The sequence below is a fragment of the Amphibalanus amphitrite genome, unplaced genomic scaffold, assembly GCF_019059575.1.
Source record: "Amphibalanus amphitrite isolate SeventyFive unplaced genomic scaffold, NRLGWU_Aamphi_draft 000287F_arrow, whole genome shotgun sequence".
In the NCBI taxonomy this organism is placed as follows: Eukaryota; Metazoa; Arthropoda; class Thecostraca; order Balanomorpha; family Balanidae; genus Amphibalanus; species Amphibalanus amphitrite.
This window is the reverse complement of record NW_024881782.1, coordinates 1-14,326: the sequence shown is the minus strand read 5'-3', so window position 1 is coordinate 14,326 and position 14,326 is coordinate 1. Positions and strand designations below refer to the sequence as shown.

At 53.4% G+C, this 14,326-nt stretch overlaps 1 protein-coding gene across 1 annotated transcript; it reads right to left on the bottom strand.

Annotated features, from left to right (window-relative positions):
- Window positions 1–212: 212 nt before the first annotated feature.
- LOC122387489 (G protein-coupled receptor kinase 1-like) lies at window positions 213–14,326 on the bottom strand. The gene is made up of 6 exons (XM_043377738.1): window positions 13,595–14,326; window positions 9,842–9,978; window positions 7,140–7,302; window positions 5,281–5,449; window positions 2,429–2,673; window positions 213–1,971 (listed from the first exon to the last, which is right to left on the bottom strand). Exons 1-6 carry the CDS (start codon window positions 13,715–13,717, stop codon window positions 1,819–1,821), a joined length of 990 nt encoding a protein of 329 aa, XP_043233673.1. The 5' UTR covers window positions 13,718–14,326; the 3' UTR covers window positions 213–1,818.

Below are 14,326 nucleotides of genomic sequence, written 5' to 3'. Positions count from 1 at the left end.
AGTATAGTGTGTATTTTGATCCCTTGCCACCAATTATAAGTAGATTTGCTACCCCGCATCGGGACACTGCTCGTCACAAAAAGCTGTGGCAATACCAAATCGCGTGCGCGACATTTCGACTGTTTTCTTACTAGGTCTGTTTTGTTGCAAATCTGATGCCATTCCCCGTAAAAACAATACAATCCCCCTCCTTCCCATGTCACAAGCACAAAGCCATCGGAAACATTTTATTACGAAATATTCGGATATACTTATATATACGTATATGTATAATGTTCACACGTCAGCGACAATGGACTCACGGACGTTGTGCGCACGCGCCGACGACCGAGCCGTCGGCGCGGGCCGGCCGGTCGGCAGTCCTCAATGTACACTGTACAAACTCAACAACGAAACACCAGCGCACCGGTATCACATGTATATAGCGCCCACGGCCGGCCAGGCGCGCGGCGGGGCGGCGGCGCCGGTCCGCCCCGCCGGGGTACCGGGAGAGCGCGAGCACGCGCCGCTCCCCGACACACCGCGGCGCGTAGAAAACAGAGCGACCAGCGCCGCGTCCGTCGTCCGCGCCGGCCGGGCGACACACACAGAAGGGAAGGAAGGGAGGAGGGCGAGCGCCGGCCCGACGCGCCTGACATCTGCCGGCCGCCGGACCAACTGCAGTGTGGCGCCGTCGCCGCCAGAGGTCCACCGCACTGAACAGTAACCACACAGACACAGTTCCCAGGTAGCTCACGATCCTAGGCGCACGCACTCCCTAAACGCACACAAAGGACGCTCACACGCGGACACATACACAGGCGCACACTGCGCGAGGGTGCGCCTCAGCGGGCTCCACTCTGCGCGGGTCCTCCCTAGGCCTTTTGCGTCCCAGTTCGGTGTGGTGCATAGCCGGCCGACCACCGGTCGTCAAGGATCTGCCCCGCGCGGACCATAAAACCGGTGCCGTCAGGGTCATCAGTGACCTGCGACCTGCACCAGTGCCCAGATCGGAGCACCGCCACGCTGGGAGGACGTGCGGCCCGCGCAGAAAGGCTACTGGACACCCCCGAGGAACAACCACATTCCGTTCACACTCGCACATACACACACAGAAGCCCGATCCTTCGTCAACAAATCAGAATCGATTAAAACGATTGCATGATAAATTTCCTATAAAACGCGGATAGCACAGGCAGGCGTCGCTGGACTGAAACGGCAGGGAGCGGTCGACACAGAGCTGAAATCTCAGAGGCGTGGAGTATATCCGGGTTGAAACTGGGGGCGCTCGGAGAGGCGCGGCGGCGCCCCGGCAGGCTCGCGCGGCAGCCAGCGGCTGGTCCGACGCCGGGTCTACTACACAGTCCGTGCCGCGGGGCGCCGCCCGCACGCGGAAACCTACAGCCTCGCACGCACGATCACAGGCACGCGCCAGCCGGCAGCACAGCACTCCCTCACTCGCACGAGACTGGGCCGCCGCCCCACAGAATATAAACGAATCGGGACTGTGTGCAGAGACTTGAACACAAACCAAGTAGAAAAGTCAACACGCCCGAGCCGGTCGGCAGCGACGCCGGTCCGGGGGGCGAAATGGCACCGTGGGGACTAGTAGAAAATGTAGGCGAAGTACGACACGACAGCACCCTCGAGTCCGTCTAACGCGACACTGAAGACCCGGCGCGGCGCCAGCGCCTCCCCGCTGACTAGCATTCCACTCGCGCCACAGGAGCGCAGCGCCGTGCCCGCCATCTAGTAGCGCAGGTAGAGGTATTAGTTCATACAATCGGCACCAGGCGTCCGGCGCGTAGCACACGTTGCGCTTGATACGCTCCAATTTCGCTAGTTCCCGCCGTTGGCACTTCTCGTACAATTTGAGTCCAAATCAGTGCCATAGATCTTACCGGCCTTCTTTGCCATCTTGCCGAGCATGTCTAGCGAGGTCTTGTGGGTAGACCGGAGGCTCAGAACCCACTCCTTCAGGCCGATCTCATCCTGGGGAAAAACAGCGTGCGGGGGTGAGAGCTTCGCAGAAAAACAGCGACGCACTCGGAACGTTTATTGGTGGCACACTCACAGCTATATCAAATTGCCGTCAGCCGGCCCAATTTATGAGTGTATGGAGGGGAAATATTTATGGGACGCGGCTGAATTTATGGGGAGAGAGGCCCACAAATCACCATATTCCCGAGTGGCAAACGGAGAACCGATCATCATACCGCACAACCGGGCTCAAGGAAACTCAACATAGCCCTCCTCCATCAGGAAACTGGTCTGCTCCTTCAGACATCTAAGCATATCTCACTTCAACACATTGGGAGTCAAGCACCATATCAACTTTGAGCCACCCAATCAAACCGTAACACCCACCACGCCACATATCAAATGTCCTCTCCAAAAACACCCTGCATGAACACATAGTGTCCAACCTCCCCCTCTTCAGCTTCCTTACCGAGTTGGTGAGCACCACCTTGCCCTCCTTGGTCTTGATGACGATGCTCTGTTCGCCCTTGACGTGCTGCAGCTCGGCAGCTATCTCTTCCACTTGGTCCATGAAGAGCAGCTCCGGCTTGCTACTGCCCGACTCGGGATGCAGCTCCAGCCGGTTGGGGTAGAGCTTGGCGTACCGCGTCTGCCACGCCGAGGCGAACGGACCGCCCAGCTTCTTCACGTAACCGTGCAGGATACAGTCGGACTCTGCCGGATAGGCAGCGGTGTCAATATACAGTCGGACCCTGCCGGGTAGGCAACGGTGTCAATATACATACAGTCGGACTCTGCGGATGAGCAGGGGTGTCAATATATGTACAGTAGGACCCTGCCGGATAGGCAACGGTGTTAGAATACAGCCTGGCCTTGTGGGTGGCCCGTGGGGCACACTGGAGGCTTGGAAATCTAAATCCGAATGCAATAAGAATGCATGAGAGAAACAAATACGATATGGTGGGGACACTAAAAGTATGATTTTAGCAGTGAACAGTAGGTAGCAGCAGGACCACGGACAACCACGAAGAGGTTTAACAACACTGATAAATGCAAAGACTAAAACAGGCATGGGTGGTTCCTAGTTGACACAGTTCGACTGCTAGAAAGCATAATTATGGAATTACTTTATATCTTCAAATGCGAAGCACCAGACTTAATTAAAACTAAAACCGTCTAACTCCTCGGAATATAATGGGCTTGGAAGGTCAATGGCCTATGGTCAAATAATAAAATGAACAAAAACTCGCTGTACCAAATTGGGCGAAGCTCCAGAAACTGTTCGCCCACACAAGCAGACTACACGAGAAGACGCCAACTAAGCGGTCTGACGGCGGGAGCGAAATAATTTCATTTTATGTTTCATTTTCGTTCATTTCAAATGAACTGAGATCACACAGCCACCAATTCTAGTAGTTAGTCGCTGCAGCAAATTGGTGCTACATATGAACTGAAGATGAACAGGCCCCAAGAAGCTCAGTAGCGAGATGTAAAGCACGATTTACACCGCCTTAAAGCTGCCACATCAAAAGACTGGATATGAACTATAAAACCCCGGGGAAATCAATGCCGAGATTGTGTATATGAGTTATATATTTTATTTCCTGCATGCAATAGAGTCATAGAAATGAGGCAACGAGACAATGTCTCAGGAGTGTAATATGGATCCCGCATAATTGCTTTGAAACTATTACCAGTAAAACGCCTTTTGGGCGAAGAACGAGCGAGCGAGATAGTGAGCCCTGCACGTGCAGAAGGGCGAGAGGGTACTTCCAACGGGCTTGTGCAAAGCACCCTTCTAACCGGTCGCTAGCGGTGTACCAAATTTGAACGCAATCGGCCCAGCCGTTCCTGAGATCTGGAAGCGGCATTCTGCACGTGCGCACGTGCAAACGGGGTCCAAAATGACTTTTGCACGGCACCCTACTAACCGGTCCCTAACCGTGTACCAAATTTGAGCGCAATCGGCCCAGCCGTTCTCGAGATCTGGAAACGCCCCCTGCACGTGCGCACGTGCAGTAGCACCCTAACCGCAACACATGGGAATGCATTGCCTGGTGGGTGCCTACCTGTATGCCAAGTTTCAGCGAAATCGCCCCAGTAATTACCGAGTTACTGAAATGGGAACAAATTTGGCACCTCTTATTGTTGTATTTTGCACGTGCAGTGGGGGTCACTCACATAGATGAAGAGTATCCGACCTTTGGTAGAAGGGATGCAGCTACCCTATAAAAATGACCGCAAGATAATCGCTCAAGCCGCTGCTGAGATATGGGCCTCCCAAAATCATTACTTTTGCAAAACTGCTTGAACACCCTTGACTTTTCACGTGGCACGTGCCACGGCGGTCACTGAGATGTATCAAAAGTAGTCAATTACGGGGTAGAAGGGATGGGGCTACCAAGCAAAAAAGACCGCAGGCCATTCGGTCCAGCGGTTGCTGAGATATAAGCCTCTCAAAAGCGTTACAGGCCGGGCCGGGCCGGGCCGGGCCGCTCATACTGAGATTTTTCCGTTATATTGAAAAGACTTCGCTTCGCTCGCTGCGCTCGCTCGCTCGTAATAAACGTTGTATAGTTTTCCTACGAACACTATTTCAATTTGCGAAAGAAATTCATATCAACACCATAAAATTCGCAAGTTCATATGATCTTCAGAGCTTTCACCCAGACGTTGTCAAACTTAATAACACTTCCTTTCTGTTTCGGCAGTCATCCAGCAACAGTCAATCGAAGCTCCACCGAAAGAACCCAACTACAACAGTCCGGCTTTACCCAACAAACAGACTCCCGTCATGTTGGCACGCTCAACACTCCACCAACTTTAAATGAACACTGGAAGAGTCGCTCGAAGCGCGCTACAAAGTCGTGACCGAACACACACACAGCCAGGAAAAGCGGGAACGACAAACAGACAACTAAATCATCTCTTTCTGTGCACACTTTCCGCTCAATTCAGTCATCACAAATTGATGCAACATTCATTCTGAATTCATTATCCTTCACCAAAATCCATCAAGCTCCTTTCAACACTATTTCATTCCATCCGTTCACGATTACAGCCCATCACAACTAACCTTTTATCCCACCCAGCCTTCCTTCTCCCAACCTCTCTCTCTCTCTCTCTCTCTCTCTCTCTCTCTCTCTCTCTCTCTCTCTCTCTCTCTCTCTCTCTCTCTCTCTCTCTCTCTCTCTCTCTCTCCTCTCTCTCTCTCTCTCTCTCTCTCTCTCCCTCCCTCTCTCTCTCTCTCTCTCTCTCTCTCTCTCTCTCTCTCTCTCTCTCTCTCTCTCTCTCTCTCTCCCCTCCCTCCCTCGTTCTCACCCCTCTCGTCGGCGTCGAAGCGCTGTTTGTGCTTGGAGCGTTTCTTCTGCTCCAGTTTGTCGGCCTCTGCGTTCACCGTGTCAAACACCGTCTCGGCTACCTCGCTCTGCCACCGCTCCGAGATAACCAGCGGGAAGTTTTTGTACAGGTCCTGATCCTGGTCGGTCAGCTGGCGACACAGGTCATCAGAGGTCATACAGGGCGGGGTCAACAGGGGTCACACAGGGCAGGGTCATCAGAGGTCACACGGGTTCTGATCCTGGTCGGTAAGATTTCACAGAGGGTGGGGTCATGAAAAAATTGCATAGGGAGCAGGGCCATGGAGAAGAAGAGGGCCTGAGATTGACGACGGTAGAATCATGGGACGTAAGACGACACAGGGGACAGTCTTATAAAGCGCAGAGGAAAACAGATTCGGATGACATGGTTGAAGAGAACATCCGTCCTTAGAAATGGGAAGGTCGGTCGATATGAGACACGGAAGATGAGGATACTACCACAAACAAAAGCATAAATTAGTCATCACTTTGCAATTTTTCATTTACAGCACACTGCCAGCAAATGTCAAATGTCCATTGGCAGGGGAAAAGAATACCGAACAGCTCAAAAGTGCGCAGTGAAACTCCGGAGTAATAGTGTGAAGGAAAGTGGCACACCCGGCGCGGCCCACTGGCTGGCTCTCAGCACCGATTCAATTAGACTGCCGTTTTGCATTACTGAGAGCGCCATCAAAGCAGCACGGAAGCACAAGTCTCGAGCAGTAGCCACTTAGGCGGGCGGTGGCCTGAAAGGTTCTCCCTAACCGGGTCCGAACGGGACGTAGCGAGTCGTTAGGTTGGCCGCACGGGCCCGCCCATTAGCACTATCGGCCCGGCACCGCACCAACACGGTCGGATCATTTCCGCCGCCATCGACCGGGGGGTGCGGCGGGGCGACTTTAGCCGGCCGGCCGCACCACTTATCGGCCGCCGGGGCCGCGCCGGGCGTTATGAGCAACAGTGCAGCGGCCACTTACAGCCAGAAACGAAATGGAACCAGCGTCATCAACGCAAATGGGGAAATAGCGACTATTGGGCCCGCGGTATCAGCGAACTTGGGATGTCACGAGACTAAGTAAGGGCTCAGCCGAGTTCACCCGATGAACTTTGGAAATCAGATTCATCGAAAGTTTGCAAGAGTCGTTCACCCAGCATATTGACTTTGAAAGGAGGCGGCGACGAATGCTGTCAACTGCTAAATTACATTTCAACTTTCATTCTACCGCATTATCAGCGTAAAACTGCCTCATCGCATCATAGCAGAGACCCTCCAATATCACAACAGCAGAAATGGTGGATTCCACCACAAAAAAACATATCTTTGATTCAGGAAGATCCTGAAGAAGCCTTATTCAGGAAGTCTCCCATGCATTGGTGAATTATTCAGATTCCAAATTGTCATCAACAATTTTGTTACGATCTATGAGCCCAGTAAGTCCAGCGACCGAAGTGTGAATTATGATACCACTGGATCTCTATAAAGTATATGGAGCTGATCTAGGGTCGCAATGGATCTCCAAGCTGCATCCATGAAATCAAAGTCCAAATTCGCTTTTTGGAATCCATGCCAATGGCTTCCTGACAGCAATGAGCACCACTGTCGGCATCTTCAAAACATTCTTTCTCTCCACAGCTACGGACAATTGGCAGAAAAACAAATAATTCTCTTTCGCGCGACTTTATAAGCAAAACACAATCCGGCACTTACAATACCTTCCCTGGCGAATGACAAAATCAATCACCTTTCTGTTATAACTATCTTACAGACCACCCCTGAAAAGGCTATGTACCCCTTTGCAGTGCGTGTGTCGTGGAACTCACTTTGATACCCTTGGTGTCCTCCTCGTCAAACGATCCAATGTCGAACGCGTCAGCGGCGTTCACCTCGCCCCGGGGCGGTATCAGGGGCGGCGTGTAGCGCTGCAGGTATACCTGCTTCCAGTCCAGGTCACGGAAGAACGGGTGCTCCTTCACCTCCTCCGCTCTGCAGGGAGAGGTGGGCGGTGGGGGTGGGGTTAGGGGCATTGGGGAGAGAAAGACCGGCAGGATAGACAGTCAGACAGGCAGGCAGACACACATACAGACAAAAAGACAGACAAACAAGCAGACACACAGGCATGACCATGATTCACTGTGACAGGCACGACAGAATTGATTGAGGCCAAAGTTAAAATCAGATGACCATGAAAACCGTAACGACTAAGCCTCAATCTTACCCGCACACACAACCCGACAACATTCCTTCTCCAAGACCCAACAAAGACGCACTTCTGGAGGCATTCGAAGCCCCGCTCTCTCGGCCAATGGGTTCGGTCGCTATGACACGCCGATCCAACTCCAGACACATTTCTCGCAGCTGCGACCACCAGATAGCGGCAATTATAGTGAGGTACGACGCTGGACGGTGGTCTAGTGGTGGGGCAGTGACCCAGGCTGGTCGAAGAGGTGGCTGGGTTGGTGGTGGATAACTAGCTTGACCGAGGTTGAGGAGTGAGATGGATATTTATCGGACAGTGGGATAGTGGGCTGGTTGGTAGGCTGAATACTAGTGAATGGTGGTAGAGTACCCAACCACAATAATTGTTAAAAAGCAAGCAGGATAGTGATGATTGATGAAACAGTGAAGCGAAAAACTGCACACATCACTCACGAGACTCATCTAAGGCAGATAGTAAATACAGGGCAAGCCACCACGCGTCGCTCGACAACAAACGGCACATCGACGGAGTAAAGCCGCCTTCCAGCGCGGAAGCGTTTCCAACCGAACTGGCAATCATCTCCGAACGACAGCTCCATCACCGAGTCCGTGAACGAAATTTACAGCCATCGTGGCCCATCAGTCCTAATGGCGCTGATGACATTTCAGCGCGCCCATCTCCAGCGTTCCCACTGACCCGGCTATCATCTGACCCGATCGCCGACGCCTTCGTTTCCGTCTCCGTCTCGGTATCCGCCTTTACGGTCTCACCGGGCACGTATCTGCTTTCACGCTCTCCGTCTTCGTCTCAAATGCCGTCACCGGCCGATCGACCGAGCCGTCAGCCGGAGCTGGGCAGAGTGGGGGCGGAGAGAGTGAGGAGAGGTGGCTGAATGCGAGCGAAGGTGGCCCAGAGGTCGCCGGCGAGCTGTGAGGTAATGGATAATGGGCAGCGCTACGACACTGAGTGAGTGGTAGCTGGCACACCGAGGACTAAGAAAGAGAGGATGAGCCGGTGCCGGTCACAGACAAATTACCTTTTATTTGTAATGTAGTTTGAAATCATCTTCAGTTGGCTGTCTCTGCCCCCGCCTAACACTTAACGCATCAACAGGAGACTCACCCATTGAGCACCGAAGCAGCTCGAACCAAAACTGCAATCGACGGCAGATGATCACCCCACTGTAACCTATCTGCTACACACAGCCCGGCCAAGCCGTCATCATACACACAGCTCACGACTCCGAAGAGCCGCTCGTTTCCCTCTCAACCTCACAAAACATTCGTCAGTCGCCGACCATTTCACGAGACAGACCGCCAACCAACGCTCCCCAGAGCCAGCTGTCGTCTGGGTCTGGCCATTCACACAGACCTAGCAACGGACAGCACTCTCCAGCCAGCCCCCAGGGCTCTCAGCAGTCACCAAGGGTTCGCAGCCGTCATCAGCGTTCCGCGAACGGAAGCGGGCTTCGCCGCGAGCTATGTCGGCAGGCCAAAGGTCGCGGGTGAGCCGCTCAGAGGCCCGAGGGCGACGTAGGTGTGCACCAGAGCCGCGGGCGCCCGGCGACAGACCCAAACGGCGGGCGATGGGCTTCGACGAACGCTGACAGAACGAATATGGAGGCTGAAAAGGTTCCTGGAGGTGACACAATGGCACCACAGACGCGTGGGAGATAAAAAGGAGCACATAACCAACGAAAACAAAACAACTGCGTGTGATGGCAGATTACTTCAAACTCATTCCAAAACCAGCTCAGTTGGGCCAAGCGACCAAGGAGATGGGCTTTACCGTACAAAATCGCCCTGTTCTCCGGTGAAGATGCCAACGAGCAGCAAGGCGCCTTTCGACACAGGACCTACGGTGGAGCGTTTCAGCTACGCTACGCTTGTGAAGCAGAACGGTGAAGCTATAGGTAGAGCTAAAAACAGATGTATACTTGGGTTCTGCCTCTGTCTAAGCGCCTGGCAATAATAAATTCCCCTCGCCGACTTCACAAGCCAGCGGTCGTATGTATCCAGCGCTTTCAACACAGAATGGAAACCTTGAATCGACAGTCGACCTGCAACAATTCAAACCCAGCAAACTACAGAAAACCAATCCACCGAGACGGCACTGAAACAAAAACAAGCACCACACTGCAAAACAAACATTGAAAACAACCAGCGACAAACAAAACACTTCACTCGACGCACACACAAACACTCGAGCTGGGCACCAAACATTCAGCTCGTGCCGGCCTAATTAACGGTGTGCTCCGTCGCAGTGGCGCTCACCAATATACCTATAAACACGCGCTCACCAATATACCTATAAACACGCGCTCACCCGCGTCCGAGGCAGCCGAGCCGCTTGTCGACGTCGCGCTGCAGCAGACCCTCGAGCAGGGAGCGCAGTTCGGGTGAGAACGTGTCCGGCAGCTCGACGTTCATTGTGAGAGTCATCCGGTCAATCTCGTGCTTGTCCTGTGAGTGACACATGGGGTCAGGCACAAAATGGGAAGACAGGGTCCGGGTCTAAGCAAATCTAGTGGGGAATGTGCATATTACACAACACAAAAACCTGTCTGAGCAAGGGGAATACCAGACTTTATCAAAAGTAAAGTACGGAACCCGGATATTGGGGCACATTTCTCTCGTTAGTATTTAAAAGTGTGACATAGTGGGAAAACACCGAATCATGGACATTTGACATGAGGGAACGTTCGCTCCAATTCTGCGATCAGTTTCGGCCATCTCTCACAGAACACTGGGTCAGGGATTCCCCAGCTGACTGATCACTGATCAATCAAATCCTCGGGAAAATACCAAATTAGCCAAATATCCGACCTAGTTCCAAATGCGTTCCGCAGCTAATCACGTCAGTCTTTTTCCACCCTCCTAACATAGCCATCACTGTCCTGTTCCGGGCTGGCGGTCACCCCCAATGGTAGCCGCTGATGATAGCTCTTATGACAGTGAACATTATCAGGGCGACTATACACGTGGCTCGCTGACTAGCTCTCGAGCACGACTGAGACGAGACAGCGCACCAACTGATGGCCGTTTCAGACTAGTGTCTCCCTTCTTACGACCCTGAAATGGTCACGGTAGACCAAAAGGGCCTATATCAACAAAGCAAAACAAACAAAAGCGGATCAGTCTCCTAAAGGAAACTGTTCCCCTTTGGTTTGCAATATACCCTTCCCCACCCGGTTCCTAAAACACCCGCCATACAGTTCGCAAATATGGCCCAAAACAAGCCCGCACGGCCCGTAACCCGCCCGTACGGCCCGTACTGGGTCCGTGCGCCGATGACGTGTTCCTGTACGAGGCCGTGGCGACTGATCGACTCACGCCGCCGGGCCATTGGGCGTGGGCCAAACGGTTGTCCAGGGGCCGTCACTAGGCCCAGTGCCGAACGGCTGATCATTGACGGAGGGATTCGCCGCCGGCGTTAGTGACTGGTTGTAGAGGTGGGAGGAAGGAGAGAGGAGAGAGGAGGGAAGAGAGAGGAGAGAGGAGAGAGGAGAGAGGAGAGAGGAGAGAGGAGTGAGGAGTGAGGAGTGAGGAGAGAGGAGAGAGAGAGAGAGAGAGAGAGAGAGAGAGAGAGAGAGGAGAGAGAGAGAGAGAGAGAGAGAGAGAGAGAGAGAGAGAGAGAGAGAGAGAGAGAGAGAGAGAGAGAGAAAGAGAGAGGTGATGAGTGCATAGAGGACCTTTGAAGTTCTCGGAGGTGTCACACTCAGAATTTCGAGCCCCGATTCAGAGAATATCGCAAACGAATGCAAGCATCGACGAGCGGTGACTCCAATCAAACTCAAACACATTTCCAGCAGGTGACTGGGGAATTCAGCCAATCGCCATGCAGACGCCACGCCGCAGGCTTGTCTGGCGGCTGTCGAAATTTGGCCGCGAACGGGTCGTATGTATGACCACTGTGCGGCGGTCACGGGTCCCCAGGGCACAGTGTGGTGGGTAGTATCCGCTGAGCAGGCGCTACTCGACAGACGGAGTCCGTTTGAGGTGGTAGGCCCACAGCGATAGTTACTGTGAAATATGGAGCGTCTGTCGTCACAGAGCCAAGCCGGCCAGCGGGCGACCGTCCGGGACGGAGTCGCCTCTTGTTCGACGCTATTTTCAATCAAGAGATCAAAACGCTTTGGTCGAGGGCGGCTAGAAATAATGCCCTGCATTGCAGTATTGGATCTTATTATATCGCTCATATACTTCGAAGGCATCCATCTCTTTTTAGTTCAATTGCAACAGTCAGCTTGCAAATGGAGAAGCTAATCCATCCGATTTCAAGCTAAGCTTGGCGTTACGTAAGCCAGCCCCAGACGCAGAATCTCAAATCTTCTGTAACAGGCCGGTGACATTTAAGCCGATTCGAGGAGCGACCGTTCGCCTCAGCTCGCGACCGTTCCCATCCAGTCTAGTCTCTCTATTCCGGTCTAGTCTCTACAGTCTAGTCTCCCAGTCTAGTCTCTCATTATTGGCCAGGCTTGCACACCGTGCGAAGGACTACCTCTGCGGTGTACTGTATGTCAGGGGAACAATAATGCGATCGTTAGCAGAACCCCGTGTTTGTCAGGCTTTCACGTTGACATTTGCATAGACCCATTCTAGCCGGATCTCGACCCTTTTCTCTTTCCCACATCCTAGTCGGCACTCGGCCCTTCAATACCGCAGTGGACACTCTTCTCCTTCACCGGACGACTTCACATCAACCGGCTACCTAAGCCAGGCTGACTCAACTTCTTTTATCCTGTCGAACCAGCATGTCCTGCATTACTTCCTGCCTGTCCATCCACCGTTATTGTGTCTTCCTTAGATACGAGCCATCGCGCCTACCACACTCCCCCCCCCTTCATCCGCTAGTAACCCCCTATTATCCAGAAGCCATTGCTGGAGCCACATCTCTGCGACACAGCAATTCCGCCATTACGGCACTGTGCTCAACACTCATTGCGAAATTCCACACGACCTCATAGGCCGCCCTACCACCACCGCCACCCAGTCCAGCATCACCCTGACCGCTCGCCGCCGGAGCCGGAGCCGCCAGCGCCGCCGCTCCAGGGCGGAGAATCGATCGGTCCCGCCACTATGGCCGCCTCTCCCGGCAGCAGAGCGCGAGAGGAGCGGAGAGAGAGAGAGGGAGAGAGGCCGGCCGGCAGCAGGCAGGTGCGCACTGGCCGCAGGCAGAGCTGATATGATTTTCGGTGATAGACAGCTACGTAGTTCCAGGGGAATGTGGTTGTAACGCTAGCGTGAAAGTCGTTTAGTGGAGTCGCTGCTGCCATGGTATTCCCCGAGTGATATAAGCTACCCTCAGACAGACGCGAACGATCGAAGATTAATAAATCACAGCACTGTGACCCTTCTACCCACCCTCACTCATTTTCCCACCTTTGACCTCGCAAGACCGCTCGGCAACAGCTGGTCAGTTTCAGGCCACGCCCCCCCGGCCAGGCCACGCCCCCCCGGCCAGGCCACGCCCCAGCCTGTCCCAGCGGGCCGATCAGAGGGCATATCTCAGTCGGAGGCAGCGCCGACGTAGGCCACCCTGAGATACACTGACCCCACGGGACCCGGCGCTCGAGGTCAGGCGAAGGTCGCGAGCTATTGCCTGCCTCCTCTCGCACTGCGGAGGCTGAAAAACCTACCGCGGCGGGACTGTACGTAAAGAGCTCGCCAATTAGCGTCACTTAGCTCAGCTGCGGCCCGGGAACCAGTTTGGAAGTTTCGCAATCGGGAAATTACATCTCATAAGAAAAGGGAAGAGTAGAAGTTGTTTTTGACCTAAAACAGACGAAAAGGATTTGGAATATTCTTAGTGCATAAAGCACACGGACGAATACGCCAAATAAAGAAAAGGAAAACAGTTTTCCAAGCCGAGAGGGAAATTTACGGCGCATTTTCAGCTATGGCAGCTAAACGCCCATGTGAAGCCACTAACAATTTCACACATTTATCATCATCTTTGGTCACCATTTGCCTTTAAAGTGGCCTGCCAGCCACCCCTCACCCCTCCCCTCTTTTCCTAACCGTGCCGCTCTGTCTCCATGGCCTAGGAGCCGTCAGGGGTGTCATCGCGTCGTCTCACCTTGGTCTTATGTTGCCGGAACGGACTGTGGCCTTTGAGCAGTTTGTAGAGCATGCAGCCGTGACTGAACCAGTCTGCGCTGCTGTCATACACCTGTCCCTTGGCCAGCACCTCGGGAGCCATGTAACCGTGAGTGCCGCTGAAAGCAAAGTAGGCAGGTCAGCGACATATGTGAAATGTAGGGCAGCAGGTCGGCGTCATAGGTCAAACGCAGTGCCATGAGTTAACGTGATAGGTCAAGCCAAGGGCCACAGGTTAAATGTGGGACCACAATATATACCCCAAAGTCAAACGCAGGGCTACACGTCCATGTCATATACCAAAGGCAGCGCCAAAGACCCTATCATCGTACGGGTCAAATTCCTATGTAAACAAGGGTCTGAAGGCTAATGTCATAGGTCAACGCAGGACCGCATTTCAACGTCGGCTCTTAAACGCAGGGCAAAAGGACAACCTAGGTCCACTAAAGCCATTTAGGACAAAGTCCTACAAACTGCCTTTCGCCATACCGAAAACGTGGAACATGGCGAGTGAAGAGATGGTGGCACATAGCGGTAATGAATATGCCCCAGATTGCCCCTATTCGACTCGTCGTGAGGCATACAGTAACCCAGTACCGTGCAGCTGCTCTGGGTGTAAGGGCCAGCACGGAGCGTGCAAGCCCTGCACAAGACAACAACCTTGTCGATTGGATCGAGACGTAAGCACACGGCTACCACCTAGAGACAGTCT

Bases quoted from the DNA above. Each gene is read 5' to 3' on its own strand.
- LOC122387489 (XM_043377738.1), bottom strand. From the start codon at position 13,717: ATGGCTCCCGAGGTGCTGGCCAAGGGACAGGTGTATGACAGCAGCGCA. The intron at 2,674-5,280 runs GTGAGAACGAGG...CCTATCCGGCAG, and splicing joins CTTCGACGCCGACGAGAGGG to AGTCCGACTGTATCCTGCAC. The intron at 1,972-2,428 runs GTAAGGAAGCTG...GTTTTTCCCCAG, and splicing joins AGGTGGTGCTCACCAACTCG to GATGAGATCGGCCTGAAGGA.